This window comes from Camelus bactrianus, chromosome 21 (genome assembly GCF_048773025.1).
Source record: "Camelus bactrianus isolate YW-2024 breed Bactrian camel chromosome 21, ASM4877302v1, whole genome shotgun sequence".
NCBI lineage: Eukaryota > Metazoa > Chordata > Mammalia > Artiodactyla > Camelidae > Camelus > Camelus bactrianus.
In genome coordinates, this window is record NC_133559.1 from 21387574 (window position 1) to 21413537 (window position 25964).

General features: G+C 34.0%; 1 protein-coding gene across 2 annotated transcripts in view; it reads left to right on the plus strand.

The window, feature by feature from the left end:
• RABGAP1L (RAB GTPase activating protein 1 like) overlaps positions 1 to 25964 on the plus strand; it is a 560468-nt gene that overhangs the window by 80943 nt on the left and 453561 nt on the right. For both annotated transcript variants that reach the window (XM_074349821.1, XM_074349820.1), the window contains exons 8-10: positions 11087 to 11153; positions 15634 to 15736; positions 18590 to 18756. In XM_074349821.1, the coding sequence (XP_074205922.1) occupies positions 11087 to 11153; positions 15634 to 15736; positions 18590 to 18756 (337 nt within the window). The remainder of the gene's footprint in view (positions 1 to 11086; positions 11154 to 15633; positions 15737 to 18589; positions 18757 to 25964) is intronic.

The following is a 25964-nucleotide window of genomic DNA, read 5'->3' on the forward strand; positions in this document are numbered from 1 at the left end:
CCTGTAGGTGGCAGTCTTGTCAAGTGAATTCTTTTTTTTTTCATTGTAGCATTATTTTTTAAAGCAACTTTATAGAGGTACAATTCACCCTTTTAAAGTGTATAATTCCTTTTTTTTTTTTTTTTAGTATATTCACAGGGTTGTACAAGCATCAGTACTACCTAATTTTAAAACATTTTCATTAACCCAAAAAATAAATCCATTCCAGTTACTCCCCATTCCTCCCTCTCTCCAGCCCTGAGTAACCACTAATCTACTTTTTTCTCTCTTAAAGCATTATTTTTCGTGACCAAAAGAAAAAAAAAAAAGAGAAATTGAATAAAATAAACTCAATGTTACTGAATAACATAATATAAAGATATGTTAAGAGTTACTGCTGACAAAGTTAAATTTGTAGTATAAAGACATCGGTGTGAAAGAAAATCCTTCAAATTACATAATTTTGGCTTATCTTCTGAAAGAAAATGACTTATCATTTTTGAAAACAACTTCTTATGTGAAATTTCCAATGTACTCAAAAGCAGAAAGAATAACACGAAACCCAGTGCACCTATCATCTGCTCTGGATGCTAATTTTCAGAATTTTTGGATTTTTAAAAATAGTAATTTTTATTATGAAAGAGGTATTTCTCTGTGCATTCAAGGGTTCAAGCATTCATCATGTGTAGACAGTTGAAAAATTAAACTGTGATTATCTGTCTTGACCCCTTTGAAGGCAAATACTGTGTCATTAATCCCAGGATTTCTAGTATCTGGCACAGTGCTAGGAACGGAGCTTTGTAGTTAGCTACTTAGTCCTCACTTAGCACTTTCTCTGTGTTGAGCACTGTTCTAGGCGCTACGTATGAGGTGTAGGTACTGTTATCTTCATTGTACAGTCAAGGAAACAGAGGCAAAGAGAGGTTAAATAACTTTCTCAAGGTCATATAATTAAATACAAGTCTGTCTGGTCCAGAGTAAATATTCTCAATCTCTACTGCCTCTTTTTAAAAACTTGTTGAGTAAAAAGTATACAAAATTTTTTATAAAGTTAGAGCATTGACTGAATTCATTGTAATAAGGAGGGAGTAACAGAACATTACACCTGATAGAATCCTAATCTGTTTAGAGGATATGTGAGAACTGCTCTCATATTTTGAAAGTTTCTAATGTTCTTCTTTTCTCAATTACCCATGTTAGATTTTACGTACTCAGCTTAAATTAGGAACCAGACGTAAGAAAGAAAATAATATTAACAGCCAGTGTTGACTTACTGTGACGGCCTTTGTAAAATTTAATTGTCGTAACTACATATGAGGAAGGGTATTGTAATTATTACCTTATTTTTTGCAGAAGCTAAAACAGAGGTTTAATGAGATTAACTAACTGGGTCACTTGGCCGGAAAATGATAGAGCCAGGGTTTAAAACCAAGGCCATCTGACTCCTGAGTGTATCCTTTTGAAGATTATACTGAATTAAATCTTGATTATATGCTAAGTTTGAAATTAATGAAACCAGTTAGAAAATAAATAGATTGGTATTCTTTGGTGTTACTTCTAGCAGAATTTGAAAGTCAGAGTATAGGTGGGGCATTCAAGTGATTGTTCAGTGACTTCACACCCAGGGGCGCTATGCCCTGGGAGAAAAGCTGATTGGTTTGTAGAAGAGAAAAGCAACAATGACAGCTGAGAGGACAAAGCAAGATGATTGTAATCTGAGATGTGTGAGAAGAGCAGCCTAAGCCTGATTGTCGAGAGGCTCCAGTTAAAATGTTAAGGCAGATCTGATCAGGTCAGGATCTTCCAGTGTTTCCAGAGTAGAGATGGCAATCATCTCTGTCCCTGTCCAGCTGGCATTTTCATGTTTTGGTCTTACCATGTGTAGAAATCGTGCAAAAGATTTTCTTACATACTACTAAATTGATAGGGATTTTTAAAGCTTTATCTCGTGTTTAAACTACGATATAACTAGCATTGTTATATAGCACCCACTTGATGCTTTGAATAGATTGTTGGTTATGGTTGATACCTGAAAAGTTACGGGGGAAATTTTCAGTTTTTGCAGTATTAATTTTCTGATCAGTTGATTTTTGCCAAGTATTACTTTGTAATTTGCAATAAAATGATTCAGGGCAAATATACCATATACATTTGGAAAATGGGCCTCCTTAATAGTTCCCTAACAAGAAGTAGAGTTCCAGTGATCGTAATTTTAGACCTTGTGGGAGGTTAGTTGGGAAGAAAATTTTGGCTTCATGATTTTATGTCTGTCACATCACTTTGTTCCCAGGAATCTGCCCTGATGCTTGCTATGTGAACCAGAATGAAGTATTGATACAGCAAGCAAAGTATAACTATTAGATTTCTTATAACTGTACAACTTTGTGCTGAGTAACACGGACCATTACTGCTAGAAAGAAAGAATTTCCATGAGTCACTTTTATCTGATCCTAATTTTGGGAAGTACAATCATTACATATACATTAACATGTATGTGTGTATATAAAATATAAAACATTACTAGAAGGCAGTTCGACCATTTGTAGAGCGATTCAGAGGTGTGCCTGTTTTGATACTAAAATCTGCTTCAGTTCTTAATTTGTGCGTGCTGGCTTAGAGCAGAAACTGCATAATGAAAAGCTGAAGTGTTAAGTACCATACCTCATGGCATGAGTGATTGACAGTTGCCTTTTTTTGAGTTATTTCCAAGCCAGGGAGTACTGGAAAAAAGAAAAATCAGCTGGGGCTCTTTTCTCACAGAACAAACAATTTTGTAGTATGATTTGACATCACTGAAGTAGATGGATGGTAGAACCTGAATTGTTTATAATTTTGGGGCTGATATAATTGAATGTTAGACCATTTTGAGGCTCTTTTGCTGAATTTATGTAGCACTTATTTTTGCCTTTGCCTAGCAAGTTGTTAAATAGTTTTATTTAGAAAGAAGCTCAAGTCACTGACTTCAAGTTGCCTAGATGTTTGTTTGATTTGCATCTTTTATTTTCTTGTATAGATTAATGTATCTATACCACCTTTTAACAAAATCAGGAGTTTTAGATGTTCTAATAATTTTTCTTAATGGACATCATTTTTCTCCATCCTGAAAAGGAGAAAAAGTGAGGTGACCCCTAGTCTGCACATATTTTAAAAGCTGTTTTTGAACTTACTCATTTGTCCTCTTTGAGTTTTCTTATAAGGCAAATAGAAAGATGACTCTTTTACCTTAGAAGAGCAGGATGTATTTATACAAAAATATGTTCATTATTCTCTGATAGTTGTTTCAAGTGACAATTGATAAAGAGCTATCAGCATTATCAGGTGCTTTGGAGAATGAGAAATCGGAAGCTTGTATCTATCTCTCAGCCTTTGGACTGAAGCTTGTAATAAGGACAGAATTTTCAGTATTTTCTGTTGCTAGTTTTTGCTGGCACCCAGCAGAGGGAGGTGGCACCCTAGGAGTATGTATATAACACTGTTTTCTTTCAGCATTGTATTTTAAGAAATACGTTTCTTTAATGTTAGCGATGAAAACATAACATTACTTTCTGTTGCATGTTTTTATAAGTTTATATATTCTAGGTGTCTTGGGGCTAATTGTTTTAAGTGAACTTTTAAATTTCAATAATTTAAATCTAAATAATTAATAGACTCAAAGGAAGTTAAAATAATAGTACAGAGAGACCCCATGTACACTTTAACCCAGCTTGCTGAGATAGTAACATCTCACATAACTGTAGTACAGTATTACAAATAAGAAAATTGGTATTGGTAAAATCTATAGACCTCTGTTGGAGTTCTTTTTGAATCCTTTTGTAAATCATAGATTGCTTGTATAATATGATAATAATTTCTTAATTAATTAATTATTTTTCTACTGGCAAAAGATCTTTACTTAGCTTTATTTAACTTAAGGTGACTGATCAAGATAGTTGTGGACAAATGGGCTACCAGGTCCGAGCTGAGGAGAGTTCCAGGTTGTTCAAATGTGGAAGTAGTTTTTTTGTTTTTTAAATTGAAATATATTTGACATACAACATTTGTGTAAATTTAAGGTGTAGGACATGTTGATTTGATACATTTACATATAGTAATATGGTTGCCATTGTAGCAATAGTTAGCACCTCTGTCACATCACATAATTATCAGTTATTTCTTCTTTGTGGTTGGAAGAATTAAGATCTAGTTTCTTAGCAAGTTTGATTATAATACAGTGTGTTGTTTATGTTCACTGTACTGTGTGTTAGATCTCTAGGACTGTTTACTACTGGTTGCAAGTTTGTGCTCTTAAATAGCGTCTCTCCTATTCTTCCACTCTCCGGTACCCACTATTTTACTCTTTGTTTTTTTGAGTTTGACTTTTTAGATTCCACATATAAATAATATACAGGATGTATCTGTTTCTGTCTGACTTACCTCACTTAGCATAACGTCCTCACTTATGTTGTCACAAATGGTAAAACTTCCTCCTTTCTCATGGTTGAGTAATATTCCATTGTATGTACCACATCCTCTTTATGTATTCATCTGTCGTCCGGCACTTAGGTTGTTTCCGTATCATGGCTATTGTAAATAATACAGTAAACATGGGAGTGCGTTTATCTCTTTGATATCTGATTTTCATTTCCTTTGGTTTATATGCAGAAGTAGAATTGTTGGATCATATGGTAGATCTATTTTTAACATTTTGAGCAGCCTTCATACTGTTTTCTAATGTGGCTGTACCAATTTACAGTCTTGATTTATATTAGGAAAATAATTTCTTAATTTACTTATTTAAGAGATTTTGATTTCTAACCTGACTGTTAAGTAATTAGACTGGATGGGGTATTTAAATTATATCCTATGCCAATTATCAACTTACTGTCTTTTGGTTCCAAATCTGTCTTCCTACTTGATAGACATTAGTGCAACTTTATACATTTCTTCTTTGCAACAAGGACAGTATTAAACTGTGCCAGTAGAGGGTGCTGGAAAGACACTGCAGGAGGAAGGGACTTCTTTTCTTGGTTCTGGTGTGCTGTGATTGTGCTCTTTCTTCAAGATTCTGGGACATCCAGTGATGCTGTGCTCCAGCAGTGTGCACAGTGCACACATTCCCTCTGTGAACCAGCAGTCCTGGTCCTGGTTCAGTGAGATCTTCCCGTGGCTCTCCAGACACAGGCACTGTGGGCCGCAGGCTTTGCACCGCTCTGCCCAAGAGCTGGCTCTGGAAGTCCTGATTTTCTTCACCCTGCTTGCCCGCCTTGTCTACTTGCACCCTAGAGGGTTGTTTCCTGTTCACTTATGGTCCAGCTTTGCCTGGGCAGTCCAGCAAGCTTCTTTGTCATCCACTGGGCTGCAGTCATACCTTCTCCAGTGTGGTCAGAATACCAGCTTTAGGGAGAGGACTGTCTTTCCAAGTTTGTTCTTCCCTTGGGGCACTCTTCCACAGCCTTAGGGTAGTCTTTGGAATTCTCTTTGTAGTCACTCTCCTGTTACAGATAATAATTCTTTATGGTAAACTTTCCCTGTTCAAATAAAAAAAAAACACAATAAAGGCACTTCAGCATCTTATAGATTACATTTCACAAGGAATAGAAAACTGCTTATAGTTGAAGTGGAATGTTTACTTCTACTTTGAAGACTGCAATAAAAAAAATTCCAGTTAGTTTTGCTAGCATGCAAGCCACAGTTTTGAAGTTAGATGCCACATTGAAAGGAAATGATAATTACAAGAAAACTGGAGATCATGCAGTTTCTTTAGCTGAATTTTGGAAGAAATATGACATGAAGGCAGACAACCAAAAACATTCACACATCATTAGAGGAAGCAACAGTGAGTGGTACACGTGTAGTTTGGCAAAACTTTCACTGCACCGTACAAATAACTTCAGGATTTGAACAGGACATGAATGGAGCTACAGATGTAATAGCTGACCATGGGATTGTTGACACTGCCACTGTTCAGTGGCAACCAGGGGAACTTAGTGAAGATGAACTTACTAGCATAAATAAGGCACGTGGTTGTGACGAAAAGGATGAATGTTCAGGGTAAGTGACCCCAGCAAAAACTTCATATTAAAGGAACTCTTGGAGAGATGAAAGTGCAAAGGTTAAAATATTAGAAGCTGATCTAGACTTAGAAAGGACTATGACTGTTTGCCAAGGCATAGAAAGAAAATACGTATTCCATATTGTAGATTACACAAGAAGAAAGCAAAGACTATCTAGTCTTAATAACCATTTCCAGAGAAATAAAATGTTTTAATTTTCAGTGCTTCCAAGTGCTTTAAATTACAGAGTACTAAATAAATAATAGTTTCACTTTTTTTTCATTTCCATATATATTTGTAACTGACAGTAAGAGTTTTTAAAATTTTAACAAAAATATTTAAAGGCTACAAGAGCAATCATAATTTTCCCCAATGATTATGGAGTCACATTGCATAGTTTCAGCTTGTATGGTTATTTTTTATGGTTCCACACTACTGTTCATAGTGAGGAATGCCTGTATATCTTTCTCTGCTTGGTCCCTTTAGTAAGGGAAAAACAGTCCCAACCACTCTTTTAAAAATTTTTATTCTTTTTTTAATTGAAATATAATCAGTTTATAATGTCTCAATTTCTGGTTTACAGCATAATGTTTCAGTCACACATATACATATACATATTCCTTTTCATATTCTTTTTCATTATAGGTTACTGCAAGATATTGAATATAGTTCCCTGTGCTGTACAAAAGAAACTTGTTTATTTTTGTATATAGTAGTATCTGCAAATCTCAAACTTACAATTTATCCCTTTCCATCCCCTTTCCCCCTGGTGACCATAAGTTTGCTTTCTATGTCTGTAAGTCTGTTTTGTTTTTTTAAATATATTTTTTCAGCTCTTAAGGAAATTTATTTATTATTTTTTAAAAATTTTAATATTTTTGGAGGGGGAGGAGGTAATTAGGTTTTTATTTATTTATTTTTCATGGAGTTATTGGGGATTGAACCCAGGACCTTGTGCATGCTAGGTACACACTCTGCCATTGAGGTATTACCTCCCTCCATGTGTTTCTGTTTTATAAATAAGTTCATTTGTGTCTTTTTTTTTCAGATTTCACGTATAAATGATACCATATGATATTTTTCTTTCTCTTTCTGGCTTCCCTTAGACTGACGATCTCCAGGTCTATCATGTTACAGCAAATAGCATTATTTCATTCTTTATAGCTTAGTATTCTACCACAGTATGAATATACCACAACTTCTTTATCCAGTCATCTGTCGATGGACATTTAGGTTGTTTCCATGTTTTGGCTATTGTAAATAGTGCTGCTCTGAACATTGGGGTGCATGTATCTTTTCGAATTAGAGTTCTCTCTGTATAAATGCCCAGGGGTGGGACTGCTGGATCATATGGTAAGTGTATTTTTAGTTTTTTAACTATGGCTGCAACAAAGTATATTCTCACCAACAGTGTAGGAGGGTTCCCTTTTCTTCACAGCCTCTCCAGGATTTATCGTTCCAACAACTCTTATATAGGGGACTTTTTAAATTTTTTTTTTTTTTAAATGGAGGTACTACGGACTGAACCCAGGACCTCGTGCGTGCTAAGCATGTGCTCTACCGCTGAGCTGTACCTTACCCACCATCTTTTGCTTTTAATTTCTTTAGGTTGAGACTGACTAGGATCCCCGTTTTATGAAATTATTTAGTTTTTAAAGTTTTTGTATATTGTTCTGAAACACTGATCGAATTACAGCTTTTCTTCTTTGTAGTTCTGTTTACCCCCTCTGTCATACTGTCACTTTTTTCACTTTTAATAACAGAAGTTTAGTAAGAGACAGTATTCTTTAACTGATGTTGGTCAGATGCCTGCCTTGTTTCCTTTTCCTTTCCTCCTTTCTTCATTTTTTCCCATAGTTTTCATGGAGGTATGTAGAATTCTAATGATTGTATGGACGAAAAGAAAAAGTAAAAAAAAAAAAATTAGTTTCTTTTTTCAGGACATTAACATACCCTTTATTTTTCTCACCTCTTTTTCTACCAGTTAAGCCTAGAGTCACGCAAGATATGCTGAGTTTTCCGTGTTTGTATGGATGCTAACTTGGTGTTAAAAACTGTTTAAAACTCTTTTGAGTAAAAACTCACTGGGCAGTATAGAAGGCTGAACTTCTCTTCTTAATAGTAGTTGTAATAATAATTTTATAATTGGCACCTGCTCTGTAGTTTACTTTCACTGTGAGTTTTTGCATTTCAGCCTTACATTAACATAGTGAATGTAAGCAGATAATTTTTATATTTCAGAAATGTGGAAAGTGAAATTTTGAAGTGTGTGATTTGCCCAGGATCACATAGGGAATTTGTAATATTTTCTAGTGACAGGCTGGGGAGGTGGCAGAGTATAATGTGTAAAAGACTGCAGTTTTGAAGTCATAGTCGTGGGCTGAATAGATGTGTGGTTTGGACAAATGACTTCTACTTTCTGGAAACCAGTTTTATTTTTTGTTATATGGATGTTGTTTTGAAATGTATATGCAACAACATAGAAAGGTCTGACTTAAAGTTAAGGCATTCAATAAACAGCTACTACAATTAGTATGATAATAATTATTATGGTAGCATCATCATCACCTCAGTCTCAGGAGGCTTGATTTCAAAATTTGGGTCGTTAGGTATTTGCTGTATTATAATGTTGGGTCTTCTCTCTGCTTTGTTAACATTCTGTACTTAACAGCTGTCATAGAACTTACCATATATCTGGCTGTAATTGACTGTTTACTTATTTTCCTCCCCTACTAGACTGTGAGCTCCTTGAGAAAATAAGTGTAATAGCAGTTTGCTTTCTACATTATTTGTAGGGTTAATAAGAGAAGATTCAATGCTTTGAACTCCCCAGTGAAACACTTAATATTCACACTAGGTGTTTGTGGTACTAATAATAATATCTACCTAATTACTGACATATTATTCCTAATAGACCTTGCTTGTCTCCGTAGGAAACCTGATGTGCTTTAATGAAGTATAATTTTGAAATGACTAATACAGCTTGATAGAAAAAAATGATGCAGTTTCAATGCTGGATGGACCCTTAGAGTTCATGTATTGTTCCTCTTTCATTTTCTAGAAGAGAAAGCTGAGGCCCAAACAGGTTAGGTGCTTTCTCTAAGGTTGCACTGTTGGTTGGTGGCAGGATTTTTTTAAACTGATAACCCAGGAGAAGAGCAGTGCATCTAAAATCATCAAAATAAGGTGATACATGTTGCCATTTAAGGAAAACCTTAATTTCTAAGGCTCCTTGTGTAGTGGAGTTTAAGATAGGACTATTAAGAAAACTGTACATATTTTACCACTTACCTGTAAGTGCTTGACAAATAAATGATATAAAACTGTAAATTTCCAAAAAGAGCAAAAGAAAGGTAGGGAGAATGCATACTAAACTCTTAGTATTGGTTTCTAAGGGGGCAGAGGTTAGAGAGAGAAGGGAGAAATTTTTTTTTCCCATATGCTTTGGTATTCATTAACTTTTTACAATGAGTATATAATAGTTTTATAGATTAAAAGCCCTATAATATAGAAAATTGCTTTTAAAAAAACCCATGAGAAATGAAAGTTGATGCAAAGTATGTAGGAAATGTGAGACAAGTCTGTCCTCGTTGACCTGACTTTTTAAGTTGGGGGAACTAAATTTTATATCTGAAAAAGATATCTTTTATATTTTTTATTCTTACAAAGAATTTATGGAACAATTAGAAGAAACAGCATCATGAACTGCATGATTAATTAATGTTTAATTTGTGTAGGCAGTGTTTATTATAGAAATTCATGGGAGAGAATTCATAGCAGTGTATAGGAATTATTTTAAAATTATGAATATTAGATTATAATCACTTCCATTATAGTAGATTATATTTTGTTCACTGGTACAATAATATGTTTGGAAGTTGTCTACAGAGTTTACCAACTTTATTTTTGTTGTACACTTGATTGTTTTTGGATGGCTTGCACAAGGTATTCTCAGGTATTCACAGGAAGTATATATTGTTTTACCACTTACTAAGCTCATATTTGGATAGGACCCATCAGTTACCTTGTTTATGGAAGAAAAAGTCATGCTACTAGAAAAGTAAACTTTTAGAAAACAACGAAGATCAGATTCGGTATTGACTGGTCAGCTGCCACTATTTTGAAATTAAAAAGATCTTATATTTGTTTCCATTCTTTACTTTTTGGGTAAAATGCTCCAAAGCATATTTTGAAATTATGGAAAGCTACAATAAATTCACTGTAGTAAGTGTGGATATGCATTGTTGGCAGAGGTATCGTGCGGACAGATCACATTGCCTCTCGAGTGCAAGACCTATTAAATAGTCATATGAATTTGAGTAAATTCACTTCTCTGGATGTTATGTTTCTTACCTATAAAGATGAATTAACAATAATATCCTAACAAATATTAAAGTTGGATTTAACTGAATTTTGTAGCTTATGAAAATCGTTTACAAAAAAAGTGATAGTGTTGATAGGATTCCTAAAGCTTCCCTAGCATCAGAAAGCACAGAATAAAGTAGTTAATAGCATGCAGTATGCTGGATAATATCTTCACTAATTTAATACTGATTTTTAGTAATGAGTTTCATAGGCTATTCAGTGAATGTGGCTGTTGAAGGCCAGGGTAATTGTTTCTATTAATCTGGCTTGATGCAAAGAGAGAGCACAGTGTCTCATTCTAATTTTTTTTTTTTTAATTTTCAGTTTTTGTTTAACTGAGTTGATCTTGCTCTATGTGTTTAGAATAACTCTAAGGCAAATAAAATCTCATTTTTACCTAGAAACAAATTCATATCTCACAACTGTATTTTGTTTCAGTTAACAAGTTGTGGCTATTTTTATCACAGTTTCTGATCATTGGTAATCTTTTATGTGCAAAAATTAAGATCTGGTAGTTTAGATTACTTATTTCTATATAATTTTGTCATGTATCTTAATGAAGTCTTATTTGTTATTTTTTTAAAACACTAAATCTATTTGTAAGTACAGAACTTAGATTGTATAGTTATTATAAAAAGCTTTTTGCTCACTGGGCTTCTGTATGTTCTTGATACCTTATTTCTCCTTTTTTTTCCCCCCAATATTTTCAGATGTTTTGGAATGTTATTAAGCCCAGGTCGAAATGTGAAGAACAGTGACATGCACTTACTGGATATGGTAATGATAATCTTAAGCACCTTAACCAAGTATAGATGATAGTTATTTTATATTTTTAAAGTATTTTCTGTTGTAAGATTTTGTCATATTGTCAAAATTGTTTCTAACTTTCAGCTGTATGATAGTAATAATTTAATTTGGAATCCCAAATTTAAAATTACTTTTGAAGGGGAGAGGAGAATTTCCATCAAAAAATAATATGCAAGTTGAAAGCAAATAAAAGGATAGTGTTTTTGCAATGTCCATCTATTCATCTGTTTGGCTTCTTGGAAGATGTCCTTTCTTTGAGCCAAAAATAACAAGTACATGATTATAATAGGCACATCCAGAGTGAGTATGGTGCCTTTCATTTATTTTAATGCAGTATTATTAATCTGAGTACTGTGAGGGATGTTTTTATTTTCTATTTAAAGCATTTCCCTTTCTGAATTTTTCCTCCTTGATTACCTGTCCTTAGCAAAGTATATTTACGGTAGAAATAGTGTTTATTTAAGGAATGCCCTTAAAGGTTAATATATATTTAAGGCTTGATATTTGATGTAAAAATAGCAGACCATCTTAACTTTTAAACAGAAATACTTGCTAATATTGCAGTTAATGGAAACATTTACTTTGTGATTTAGAAATATTATAGGAAATAGTCATCTTAGAATAAGTATAAAGTCCTTAACTTACTTAACTGAGATTTTTATGTGTAGCACTACACGTTTTCTTCCTTTCAACTGTGTTTTGCAAATGTCAGTTAAATGTCACCAATTATATCAACTTTTTCTTTGAGTTATTTCATAGTAACATCACATTGATTTTCTAGTGGTTTATTCCGCCTTTTTGAGCACCTAGTTGGGTACCAAGCATTGTGTGAAGTGCTGGAGTTGAAGATATGGTACAACATGGTTCTTACCATCTGTGGGTTCATAATCTTTTGATGGAAACAAATCTTCTAAGTTTATAATGACAGTAATGGGCTAAGTGCTCTCAAGGAGTTGGTACAACGAGCCACAGAAATGTAGGGGAAGCACTGCATGGATAGGTAAGGTAAGGACAGCCAGTTACATTGAATGTGAAAAAAAATTAGCTGTTGGTTCATCTCTCTTCCATCCCTCTTTACAGCATATCAGTAATGCAAGTAGTTTTTCTTGAGGCAAGACGTAGCATTTTGGAGCCTTGAAAATTCTGAGAGGAGGTAGTTTCATGAACATTAAACACTTACAAGCTCCTAGGTCCTAATTAGCAATGATTTTCAGAGTTTAAAAGGTTAAGATGAATTACTGGCAGAGATTTTTCCATAAAACCTAAGTTTAGAAGATAGAATTTCTGATCCTCCTGAGTCTAAAGTGTTTCACTTGCAGTGCAGTCCTCCACCTTTAAGAGTCTGTATTGAAATCAGAGGATTCGTCAGCATTGAGCTCGTGGAATGAGCCATGGGCTTACCTGTACAACAAATAGTTGGTCAAGTGGGAGGGTTTGTGTGGACAGTTACCAGCAGTTGTGATTGGTTATTACTCAGTGCTGTTAATCTTGATACTGTCTTAATACATGGTTATTGAGCTTCAGCTGGACTGCATCTAATAAGAAGGAGCTTGCTACCTCATAATGAAGACTATGGGATGGTTCTGGTTATTACGTGTTATATCTTTGTAGTCTCCTGAAATCATGTTCCTTGTAACTGCCTACTTTGTCTAAGTTCTGCCCTCTAGAGCACGATGTTAATACTTCTGCTTCTTCCATGACATATCCAAATATGGGTGCACTTTGAAAACAAATTTCACTGTATACTTTATTCTGACAAACTTTGAAAAAGCATTCAATTATGTTTAATTTAATTTCAGAATTTGTGAGACTATTCTATTTGACTTGAATAATTTTTAGGCAGTGCTGACTTCCCTGAATGCTGAATACTTTCTTGTAAGCAAGGAGAACTGAGACTTTTCTATAAATTTATAAATTTTGTTTAATATAGGATCTACATGAAAGAGAAAGTTATTTATAAATGAAAATGTATTATTCAGTCAAATAACAAAATTACTTATATATATGTTATATATATCATATAAACAAAATCACATGTAAGTAAAGTTAGTTTGGTTTTTTGGGGGTACAAATAAACCTAATTACCCCCCCAATAAAATAATTAAATAATACTGTAATAAATAAAAATTTTATAAAAGGCATCTGGTGGTTCCATCCTGGCTTAGTTTGGGCAGAGGTATTTTGTTGTCCAGATGTCCTTTACCTGCTGTCCGTAGTCTTGTCACTTTTGTTAGGAGAGTTCAGGAAAGAACTCTAAAGCAGAGATTGTGAAATTTTCTTGATGAGTGGATGGGAGCCAGCTAAGCTATGTAATAGAAATGTCTAGAATGTCTAGTTCAATAACAATAAATAAAAATGACTTTATGAGGAGGAACTTTTATTGAGGGCTTTTGATGTGTAAGACAGTATTACTGTGGTCGTGTGTGTGGGGACTAAAAAGAAATAAAAATATGCTCTTGTTTTTTTGGTTAGGCTATTTTGGTTACAAGAGACAAAGAATCTCTTAGAGCACCTTAAAAGAGTTACTGATCTTCATGAAGTTGTACCTAAGCCTGCAGAGTGGTCTCTGCTCTCTGGTCTCTTCCTGTCTGTCTCCCCTCCCAGCAGGGGCTTACTCTTTCTGTGAGCTTCTTTCTTGCTGCCCCTGCTCTCCCAGCCTGGTGCTCCACCCCTCTTCTCTCTTTCTGCACCTTCTTCTCTCCCCCTTTCCCTCCCTTTCCTTCCCTCCATTCCCTGCTTCTTTCCTTCTCTCTCTTTCTCCCTCTCCTCCCCTTTTTATCTCCTTCCCTGCCTCCCCTCTGCTCTTCTCTCTCTGTAGCTCACTCTCTCTGCCCTCTCAACTGGAGTTCTAGTATCTGCTTTTATTTTTTGATTGCGTGATTAATTATTTTTAAGGATTCTTTTTGGGTGTTTGTTTTCTCCCTTTTTCCCTTACCACTTAGCAGTTTCCTGATACTCTGCTCTTCTTCCTGTATTTCCCTGTGTTAAATTCTAAGTTCGTTTTGTGTGCGGCCTGTCATCACCTGACTTTTTATCAAAACCTTTCAGCTTCACTGCTAAATGCTCACTTTCCTTGTTAATTGAAAGAAAGAATCTGATTGGTCTAGCTCATCTTGTTGGGCTCAGGCATAGCGCAGGCTCTTGTCTAGAAATGGACTGGGTTTTTTTGAATCAGGTGCTCATTCTTTTTCTGAATGGGGGTCTAAATAGAGAGTAGGGAGAGAGGATAGGCATATGGGAGGAAGGGAGGGAGACAGAGAAAGAGAAAGAGAATGAATATGAATATATGAGTGTGTTGGAGGTACTGAGTGGGTTTTCTTTACATAGCCTTGAGTGTGTTTCATTTCTGAAATTCAGGGTCCCTGCACTCAAGCTATAAATCTGATTAGTGAAATATCACCACTACACTAGAAAAATATGTATAGTAATTACCAAATGACTGAAATAATTTAGTAGGGATTTGGAGAAGTGTCTGTGTGGGGGTAATATTGAAAAAAAATTTGTTTAGTCTGACTTAGCCCTCTCTAGTCATAATATGAGGAAATGGTACAGAAAATTGAAACTGCTGTAGATAATACTCTTTTTCATATGCACATATTTGTATGCTGTTCTCCTGTGGGAGAACATCTAAGCTCTCCCATACCGCACTTGCACTTGCATACACACACACAACTATGTGTAGCCTTGCTTTCACTGTAGTAGTTGCTGCCTCCTTTAGTGAGTCAAGAGCTGGCTTGGTAAAAGTCTTAGAGTGGAGGAAATGAAGACAAAGGGGAAAAGGAGAGATGGGAAGAAGGAGGGAGTAAGAATAAAGGTAGAGGGAGATAGTTAATAACCTTGGATGTTGATTACCATCCAATATTAGTCCCCTAATACTGATTTATGATTGTAAGTAAGTGTACATATATCTGACATATAGACAATAGAAAAATATTAACTTTAAAGGTATTGTGACAAAGTAAATTAATAGTTCAAGAAAACATTAAAAATTAGAAAACTAGAAGAAAAATTCTAACTTCTTTTCCTGTGATTAGTTATTAATTCAGTATAGCTACCCTAACTGTCTTCGGTGAGATCTATACTGTAGTTTTAATAGAAACTGCATGCATCTTGTATGTGTATGTATGAGACTCTGACAACCAGCCTGAGGTAAAGTTAAATATAACTTCATGCCAATATTATGTTTTTGTGAGTCAGCATGTAAGAGTATATAACTCCTTTTATCCAAGAGTATGTGTCTCTAAATTGAAACTCTGTAGAAAGCTGTAGGAGAATTTAATATTTAAAGAAATGTTTCTATAGAAAGAAAATAATTTACAAAGAAAGTATGTCCCCTGTTTGATCATAAATCCAAATTTTAATAAATTGATTGCTTAAAGTAGGGTATAATTTAAAATGGTGATTTTCCTGTTGGATACGTTCTTAGTGATTCCTGTTTGAACTTTTATAGGAATCCATGGGAAAGAGCTATGATGGGAGAGCTTATGTTATCACTGGCATGTGGAACCCCAATGCACCAATATTTCTGGCACTTAATGAAGAAACCCCCAAAGGTAAATTTTCTTAAAAGGTTGCTTATTATTTGCTTTAAGATTTACATTATGGTGAAGAGTGTTTTGCTATGTTTAAAAAAAAATTGTGGTGCTATTTTAAATGGAGTAATTCTTCTTTTCATACTTTATGGCATCTGAGGAAAACCTCCACTATTCAAAAGGAACTCTCCTAAAAATATGTGAATTAATTTTATTACATTATATAGAAAGCATTTGGGCTTTGTATTTCATATGCCATTGTAGAGTTGTTTGTTTGAGGGGGAAATGATGGAAAAATATGAAAGAAATGATGAAAACAAATTCTGGAATGTTTGTATGTCTTTGATAACTATTTTAATTTTTTCTTTGTATTACAGATTGCTTATCTTTTCTTACTTACTACTTTTTCAGTCTAGTCTTTTGACCATTAGGATTTTAGTAAAATATACTTAGGATTTCATTTCTGGCAAATACTCTTCCCCTAGTTGTTAACCTTTTCATTTTGTTTAATATGTCTAGTGTTGAGCAGAATTTTTAAGTTGTGAATAGTCACATTTGTCATTTTTCCCATTGTTATTTATTTTTATTCCCATTTTATCCAGATATCTGTTAATTGCCCATCTTATTTTTTTGCTCCTCTACTGTCTGCCTTTAAACTGAAATTTAGTTTTACCTCTTGAGTTATAATCTTACACTAAATGCTTTAATGTGATTCAATCAATAATTTATATCGAGAGAGTGAAGGATCAGCTTGTTTGATCTTTAATTTTATATTATTTAGTTTATACTCACAGTAGACTTTCAGTTAAAGACAGGAGCATTAGTGAATACTGATATAGAAATATATTAAGGAAGAGCATTAAATGATAGTTATTCTTGAATTTCCTTAACAAGAGTATTTACCAGTTTCATAAGTTGCATGCATTTGATCACACATCAAGCTATTTCAAACTGAAGGCTAAAAAGAGAAAAAAATAAAGATGATTATGTAAAATTTAGCTTTTCATATATTAGGAATAAATAATCTTTACACCCACAGTTTGTTATTTCTGGATACAGGCTTGTGAATACCAGTCTGTAAACTTCTTCCTTATAATCATTCAAAAAATCAACATAAAAAATAGAAAAAATAAGCCAGTTGATAATTTTGAAGAATAAAATGCAGAAATTTCAAATAATAACTTATAAAAGCAGTTTTTATCTGTTTTTAATATATGTGCTGCCAAAGCAAGCACACGTTTTTATCTGTTTTTAATGTTAACACATAGTTCAGTTTCATTTTGTATTGTAATACTTATTTGGTCCTCAATTTAAAAATATATTTTTAAAATTCATTTGTTCTATTAAAAGAAACTATATAATACTATATAATATGCTGATGTGAAAGCTAATGTGTTTTAAATCTAAAATCATTTCATATGCCAATCAAAAATGTTGACCTAATTTCTAAAATTTTTAAATGGTGTCCTTGAAATTATAAATGACTCAGGATTTATGAATCAAGAACTACTGAAGTTGCAGCCCTGAGAGATGGAATGTCTTGGACCTCTTCACTGTAACAAGTTGTACATTGTGTTCCGTATTTTATATGATTCTCTCTTACCCCTCTGCATTTCTCCCCTGAGACTCTGAGGTCCTCTGGGTTGAGTTCAGTGTCCAGAGAATCCTAGTTTTTCTTGAATTGGCAGGTAGAGTGCTTGTATTTAGTAAGAATGTAATACCTTTTTGTTGAATGTGATGATGTTAATAGAAGTATAGTTGATGAGTCTAGATGTTGTATAATGGTTTGAAAAGATACCATTGAAAGTTTCTTCTAATGGTAGGCTTGGTTATTTGAACTTTCCCTTAACTGAGAACTAAAAGTGGTAGACAAAATAAATTGAAATAAATATTTTAAAAATAACAGAGAAATGACAAAATAATATGGAAAAACCAAACCACAGATTCAGAAACCCCAGTGAATTTCAAGCAGGATAAATAAAATAAAATGAAAGCCGTATTTCAACTTATCATAGTGAAACTAAAGAAAACCAATAGACACTGGCCTCGAAGATCCTGGATTCAAATTAAAGGCAGGCTATGGCCAAGTAAACATTCTAAATATTAACTGAAATTTTGACTGATAACAGTATAATGTTGCAGTCTAAAATCACTTTCCAGGACTCAAGATATATATACACATAATATATATGCTATCTATTATATATATATAGTATGTGTGTGTGTACGTGTGTACATATATATATATGTATGAAAACTGCACAGAACCATTTCATTAGAGCTTTGGCCACTGATTTTCCTGAGGATAAACAGTATATATTATGGACAATAAGGGTACTGACAAATCTTCAGGGACTTCCCTGAAAGCATAGAACATTGAAATACTCATTTTAATGACATTTTCCCATACAAATTTAACATAGTGAAGGTTGAGTATCTCCTTGGATTTGCTAGTCCTTCCCATGCAACTCATCAAACAAACCTAGTAATTTCTAGTATCTCTTTTTTATAAGATGAAAAGGCAAGTCTTTGTGATTTTCCAGAGGGTTTTTGGGAAATCTAAAAGATAGTTTCAGTGTAAAAGAAGTTCTAAAATTTTAATTTTATTCATTTTTTGTATTAAGGACCTGATTTGGGGAAGAAAAAATTAAAGTTGTCAGAGGAGATTTGGACTTCTGATTAAGATGGGATCAGAGTGTTGAGAAACATACTTGAGATACTTGATTACCTATTTATTCAAAGTGACAATAAGACATTTAAAATTAAACAGGGAAGGTTACGTGGTTATAAAGAACCTTAGTTCTTTAACTTTATTTTCTTAAATAATCAAGTAATAATAAAGCCAGCATAAACCACAGAAAATTTCTACTACAGATAAACGAGTGTACATGACTGTGGCAGTGGACATGGTAGTCACGGAGGTGGTGGAGCCTGTCCGCTTTCTCCTGGAGACAGTAGTACGTGTGTACCCTGCAAATGAGCGATTTTGGTATTTCAGCAGAAAGACTTTCACAGAGACTTTCTTCATGAGGTTGAAACAGGTAGGACCTTTTTGTTCTTTGCATATATTTTTTTCTACCATTTTTTCTTTAATGTCATCATAATTCCTTAAATAACAATAGAAAGCAGTAAAATTCCTCAAATAATCAAATGATACATGAGTCAACCAATGGAGTGTTTGAAAAATCTGTATGTAGATAATGTAAGTTAAGAAAACTGGTAATTATGTAGAAAAATTGTTAGAAACCTATAATGTGTACCTGTAAAGTATCAACATACTTAATAGAAATATTGAATCTATGTCTAAAACAACTTTTCTTCCTTTTATATACAGTTATTTAAAACCAAAAAGGGCACAGAAATAACATATCTTTATAAAGTTATAATGAAAAAATTTCCAAATAATACTTGACCAATTATAATAGCTATTTCTACCTATAATATTATATGAATGTATAGTTTGACTTACAGTAAGGTTATAAATTTCTTTTCATAGTAAATAAGCAAAATTAGGGTTTCTATGACATCCTTAAATTAGACAGTGTTATTAGGTAAAACATATTTTTTGTCTTGTAAAGAAGTGAAAAATAATTTGAATTCTAATAGTGTCTGTTTTATGAAATCAGGGTAAAATGTTTAAAAAATGGAAGTCCTTTACATCCTATTTAGTGCTTCCTCTCTCCCAATTTTAAAAATGTTTGTTACTTCATATGCTATGTGTGGAATGCAGTGTGGTAAAAGCAAGCATTAGTACAGTGAACAAATGTAAAAGCCACTTAACCATTTTCATTTTTAAAAATACTTGTCATTGTTGCTCAGTTAGGCTTCATGTAGTAGATGTTTTGAAATTGCTGTGGTTTTCATTTTTCATAAAATTTTTGGAACTGTGGTTTAACATAGCTTTTATTACTGTGTGGACTGTTTTCTTTCTTTCTTTTAGTTTTTGTAGCATATTCTGATGAAGATTATATGAACAGTATTCAAAACTTTAGTCTCCTGAGTATCTTTTCACAGTTTATTATGAAATGTTTTTCTTTTTTTCTTTTCTTTTGGTAGCTTAATTGTTAATGATTATCAAAGAATTCATTTGTCATTTTGAGCCAGAGGATTATCCAGAGTTACATAAGAGTGAGTAAAGGAGCTGTATAGAAAGTGGTTGTCATCATTCTAGTGATAGTTAATAAGTTATTTTGCTAGAATTTTTCCTCTTTGAGAGTTGATAAAAAGGTAGCTTTCCTTCCCCCCACAAAAGTTAGCTTTCCCCTACGTATATATATATGTGGCAAGATAAACAAGAACCCTGAAATTTATATAAATTTCAAGAATAATACATTAGAGTGGATTTTTATTATTAAATGTTATTTTCAGACTTTTAAAACTGCTGATGTTAAATGACTGAATGATAAGTACCATAAGATAAGAATTTCTTAGTAATTAAACATTAAAGATACTATGTGATGCCATTTCATGTGAATTAAAAAGATTAAATTAGATTCACTTATAATGTTCAGCTCCACTAAATGTGAGACTGATTTAAATGAATATCAAATAAGAAGATGGTTTCTAACTTTAGTGGTATAATTTAAATTCTTCAGTAGATATTGTGTTATTTTGTTTACTATTATTTTTATGTCTTCTTGAGTCATTTTTGGTAATTTATATCTTTCAAGGAATCTTCAGCTTAAAGATATTTAATTTATTGCTTGAAACACTGCCTTTTTCTTTTTAATGTCTTTAGGATCTATGGAATCTGCTTTTACTTCTGATATTGGTAACTTACATATTCTCTCTCTTTTTTTTTTTTTTATCAGCCTAGCTATAAAAATTTATTAATTTTATTGACTTTATTTTCCCCCAAAGAATCCGATTTTGGGTTCATTGATTTCCCCTATTGTTTTTCTGTTTTATCTTCTGTTGATTCCTTTTGTTTCCTTTTTATTTTCTGCTTTGCATTTAACTTGGTTTTCTTTCTAAAGTTTTTTCATGTGAAGATTAGATCACTGATTTTTTTTCCCCTTTTTTCCCTAACACCTTTTCATTTTTAAGATTATAGCTTTTCCTCTAACCACTGCTTTAACTACACCCATAAAACTTGGTATTTTGTGTGCTCATTCAATTTGAAATATTTTCCAGTTTCCCGTGTTATTTCTTCTGTGGCATAAGGATTGTTTAGAAGTATATGGTTTGATTTCTAAACCTTTCTGATACTGATTTTTAATTTTGACCAGAGGGTATACTCTGTGTGATCTGAATCCTTTTAAGTTGTTGAGACTTACTTTATGACCCAGTCTATTTTGGTGAATGTTCCGAGAGTACATGTAAGGAATGTGTATTCTACAGTTGTTGAGTGGAGTATTGTACTTCCTTTTTAAATTAAATTAACTTTTTAAATTTTTGGTAGGGGGAGGTAATGAGGTTCATTTATTTATTTATTTTTGGGGGAGATAGTAGGGATTGAACCCAGGAACCTTGTGCATGCTAGGCATGCACTCTACCACTTGAGCTATATCCTCCCCCTGAGTGGAGCATTCTATAAATGTCAGCTATGTTAAGTTCTGTGATAAGTTTTTCCTGTGCTTGCTACTCAGTTTTCTGTGTATTCACTGATATCTCTCCATTCTTGTTGACTATTACTGTAAACAGTAGTAATGATGGCAACTGTTATTTAAATAGTGTACTACATGATATATATCCTCAGTACAACTCTTTTGAAGTGTAGGTACCATTATTATTCTCATTTCTCAGATAAGCAGTTAGTCACAGGAAGATTGTTATTAGGTGATAAAGCAGGAATTAAACCTAAGCAGTTTGACCCTAAAAATTGTCCTTGTGAAATGCTTATGCTAGCCACAACACTAAAATTAATATTTTTTTTTCCCCGAAAACTTTTCCATGTGAGGTCTGGTCATTTTTGTTGTATTTCACTTCAACTTGTCTTTCTTTGCTTGCATCATCTTTGTCGACATCACTAATTACAGTAGGTTTACAGTGTGTGAAGAATGTATAAAGAAAATCTAAGATTTGTAACGTTGAAGCATTGGCAGTGCACGGTTACTCCTCTGAGAAAGCAGGTTCTGAACTGTTTCGTGATCTGTGATGCTAATCTGGGGAGATTAGCTTTATGCTTTATATAGAGTTGTTTGAAAACTGCTTGCAAAAAGATCCCTTCTCCAAAAGCCTTTCTAATACTAATGACGGCCTGATATTTTACTATTAGGTGCTGATTTAAAGCTTTTCTACCTGTTGAAATACAAATATCACCAGGACGTAGTCTTTAATAACTTTTACCAGTCACATTGTCCTCATTATTAATGAGTTTGATAAGACTGCTTCCTTAGGCTAGGTTGTATTAGGGGTCAAGATTAGGAAATCAAGAGGGCATTCCTGCTTGACATGAAGTGTTACTAAATTGAGGAGGTAGGGCCAAAGGCCTGTATCACAGGAAGTGAAATTAGTTTGCTGAGATGGCCAGTTTTCATTTTAGAAATGGTTTTCACTGCATAGTTTGGTTTGTGACACAGTTATTGAGTGCCTATGACTCGATAGGCACTAAGCTAGATATTGGGAATATATAAATGAGTAATGTATGTTCTCTGTCTTTAAGTGGGGAAGAACGTAGTGGTAAAAAGATTATACTAGGTGATACATGCAACGGTATATGCAAAGTGTGGAAGTGGTGCTGACTACATTGGATTGAAGTCAGATTTCTGGTTTGTATTCCATCTTACCACTTCCTACATGTTTAACCTTAGGATAATCTTCATCTCTGAAATGGGAAATTTTTATTACACCACGTCATAGAATTGTTAAAAGAAAACTCTGTTTACTTTACTACTATCACACCACTTGACTTCTGACTCCAGATGGGTGGGTGTTTTTGTGTTTTTCCTATACCAGTTAATTCTCCAACTCAACACCAGTTGGATGTCCTACAATTCAGTTGAGACACTGACTACCTGGAGTTAGCACAGACCCCACAGGTCAAGGGCTCAGTCCCACAAGACTGTCTCCCTTGTCCTTACTTCAGACACCAATTGCAAGTCCAGGTTGTTGCCTGTGTTTCTGACCAACCAGCTATAAATCGGCGGTTCCTACAGCCTCCTCCTCAGGTTTGATAATTTGCTAGAATTGCTCATAGAACTCAGGAAAACAGTTTACTTACTAGATTACTAGTTTATTATAAAAGGATAGAACTCAGGCACAGCCAGGTAGAAGAGATGCATAGGGCCAGGTATGGGGGATGGGGTGTGACCTTCCATGCCCTTTTCAGGCTTGCCACCCTCTCAGCAACTCCCTGTTCACCAGCCCAGAATTTCTCAGAACACCTTAAGTTAGGGTTTTTTTTTGTTTTTTTTTTTTGTTTTTTTATAAATACTTCATTCTGTAGGCACGATTGAGTAAATCTTTGGCTATTAGTAATTAACTGAAGTACCAGCCCCTTTCCCGTCCCTGGAGGTTGGGGGGTGGGACTGAAAGTTACAACCCTCTAATCATGTGATTGATTCCCCTGGCATCCAGCTTCCTCCCTGTCCCTCAGTGTCCTTAGGGACTTTCCATCAGTCACCTCATTAACATTAAACTCTGGTGTGGTTGAAAGAAGCTTGTTAGGAATAACATAAGATGCTCCTTTTACCCTTGTTGCTCTGGAATTATTTCACAGGTGAGATGAACACCAAATAGAACAAAAGATGTTTCTTTCACCTATATTGCTATGGCTGTTTCAGGAGCCAGGATGAAGACCAAAATATGTATTTCTTATTATATTACAGTATTACAGTTGTCATGATGAATAAATAGGAATTCATGTAAGATCTTTTAGGACAGTGCTTGTTACCCGGTTAGCGCTCAATAAATGTTAGCTATTTTTGCTAGTAATAATGTTACTTAATACTTACTAGTTTGTCTAGTCTGTATTCTTTTTCTGGGCAGAATCCTTCGTATTTTAAGCCTAAAAGAAATGAATGAATGAATCAATAAGTGAATAACTAACTCTGGTATAAAGGTCAGGATTTTGAAGTGTGGTAAGGCAGAGAAGGGCATTTCAGTCAGAGACAACAGTTGAGTCAGTTGATAAAAGCTCTGTTGCAACATGATATGTGCGAGATCTGTAGGAAATTAGATATTGCTGAAGCATTGGTGGGCATGGTGGTTAATTATTCTAAATAGGTAGATCATTACCATGCTTAGTACGTTATCCTTAGGTTGGGAGAGTTTTAAGCTGTGAATGATACCATATTTATAATTGAGAAAGGTCACTCTGACAGCGGTGAAAAGGATATTGATACTGGAGGCAATAAATACGAAGTAAGAAGGCTATTGTGGCCAAGATAAGAAATGATCATGGCCTGAAGAAAGGGAGGGGCAGTGGGGACAGTAGAGATGATGAATTTGAGAGGCATTAGGGAAGTAAAAATCAAGATTTGGTGTTTGATTTGATGCGAGGTTGAGGTAAAACAAGGAGCCTAAGGTTACTTCCAGGTAACTGGGTGGTTGTTGACCTTCTTGACTGAGAGACTTTCAGGGAGAATTGTTTCGAGGCTTACGAGGAAAGCTAGCGTAGTTTCAGATATGCTGAATTTCACATTTCTGTGGACTTCCAGGTTTAGTAAGTAGATGGATATTTGTATCCTAAACTTGGGAAATAAAGATTTTGAAAGTGGTTGATGCTTGAGAATTGTGAATTGGAGTAGGTGAAATTATCCTGAGGCCAAGTGTTGAATGAGGAGACATTTATAAGATTGGCAGAGGAAGAAGATTGAGCCAAGTGATTGTCAAGGGATAAGCACAGATCTAGGGGTAAAATCCCAAGAAAATGAGTCCAGGAAAGGCAAGGGAGGAAATTGTTTCCAGCAGGAGAGAATGCCTGCCGCAGTAGGTACCGCAGGGAGGTTAGCTAGGGATCTGAGTGGTAAATACGAATCAAAGATCTTGGACTGTAAAACTTGGACAGTTTCAAAGGAGAAGTGGGGCAGAAGTCAGGCTGCAGTTGATTGAGAGTTGAGTGGGAGACAGAATGTTATAATTCACCCCTTATAACTGGGAACAAAAGAGATGCTGAATACAAATCCAAGTCTTAGGATACACTTTATTTTGTTTTATATATAAAATTAGAATATTGAGAAAATTTAACCTCTCTCTGCTTTTTCCCAAGTTTGAAAGTTAAACACTTCTGCTAGTGGTTCTGCTGAATCAATACCCCATCAAAATATGAAGTCAAGTGCTGAAAAGCTTTTGTTGCCAACCTTTAGAGGAACGGCATAACAAATATTTTAAAAAGTGAACTGATTTCTTTCTGCAGAAATGGTGTAGTTAAGAAATTATGTACAAACTGGCAACTAGTAGATAAAGTTCTGGAGATCTAATGGCCAGCATACTGATTATAGTCAACAGTTCAGTGGACCCTCTGTCTGTGGGTTGTACAAGGGTGGATTCAGGTCTGTGGATCAGTCCATGGATCCCTTCCTGGTTGGTTGAGTTCATGGATGCAGAACCTGCAGATACTCAGGGCCAGTTGGACTAACATCATTTTATATAAGAGACATGAGCATCTGTAGATTTTGGTATCAATGGACGGGTCGTGGGTCCAGTCTTTCCATGGATACCAAGGGATGACTTTACTGTATTACAAATTCTTAAGTTGCCAAGAGACTAGATTATAATTGTTCTCACAGCAAAAAAGAAATGATGATATGTCACAGTAGAGGTGTTAGCTAATGCTGCAGTGGTAATCATATTGCAATAAATAAATGTGTCAAATCAATACATTGTATACTTTACATAGTGTTATTATGTCAATTATATATCAATAAGAAAAGAAGTTATGCCTCACTTGATATTTCCTTAAATTTTTTTTTTTTAATTTATAGGAGGACTTCTATAATAGCTGAAAACAAAATTAGAATTTTGGAAAGTTTTGTTCCTTCAGATTTTAGGTTCTTATCATGTTATTTCAAAGTGATTTTTTAAATGACAGTTTTAAAGTACCCCCAAATAGAATTCATATTGGAGATACTCATAACTTTAAACTATAGTGACATTAGTTGTTGCTCCACTAATAAATTACTTAAAAAATAATTCGATGAAATATTATTTCTTCATTTTCTTATTACTGAAAATAAATGCTATGCATTCCGTCATCCATAAGATATTTATTGGCAGGATTCTTTGATAGGAAAGTTACTAGAATATAACCTTTATAGTAGTGTTTTTGTTTTGCTTTGTTTTATAGTTTTTAAAATCATAGAATAAT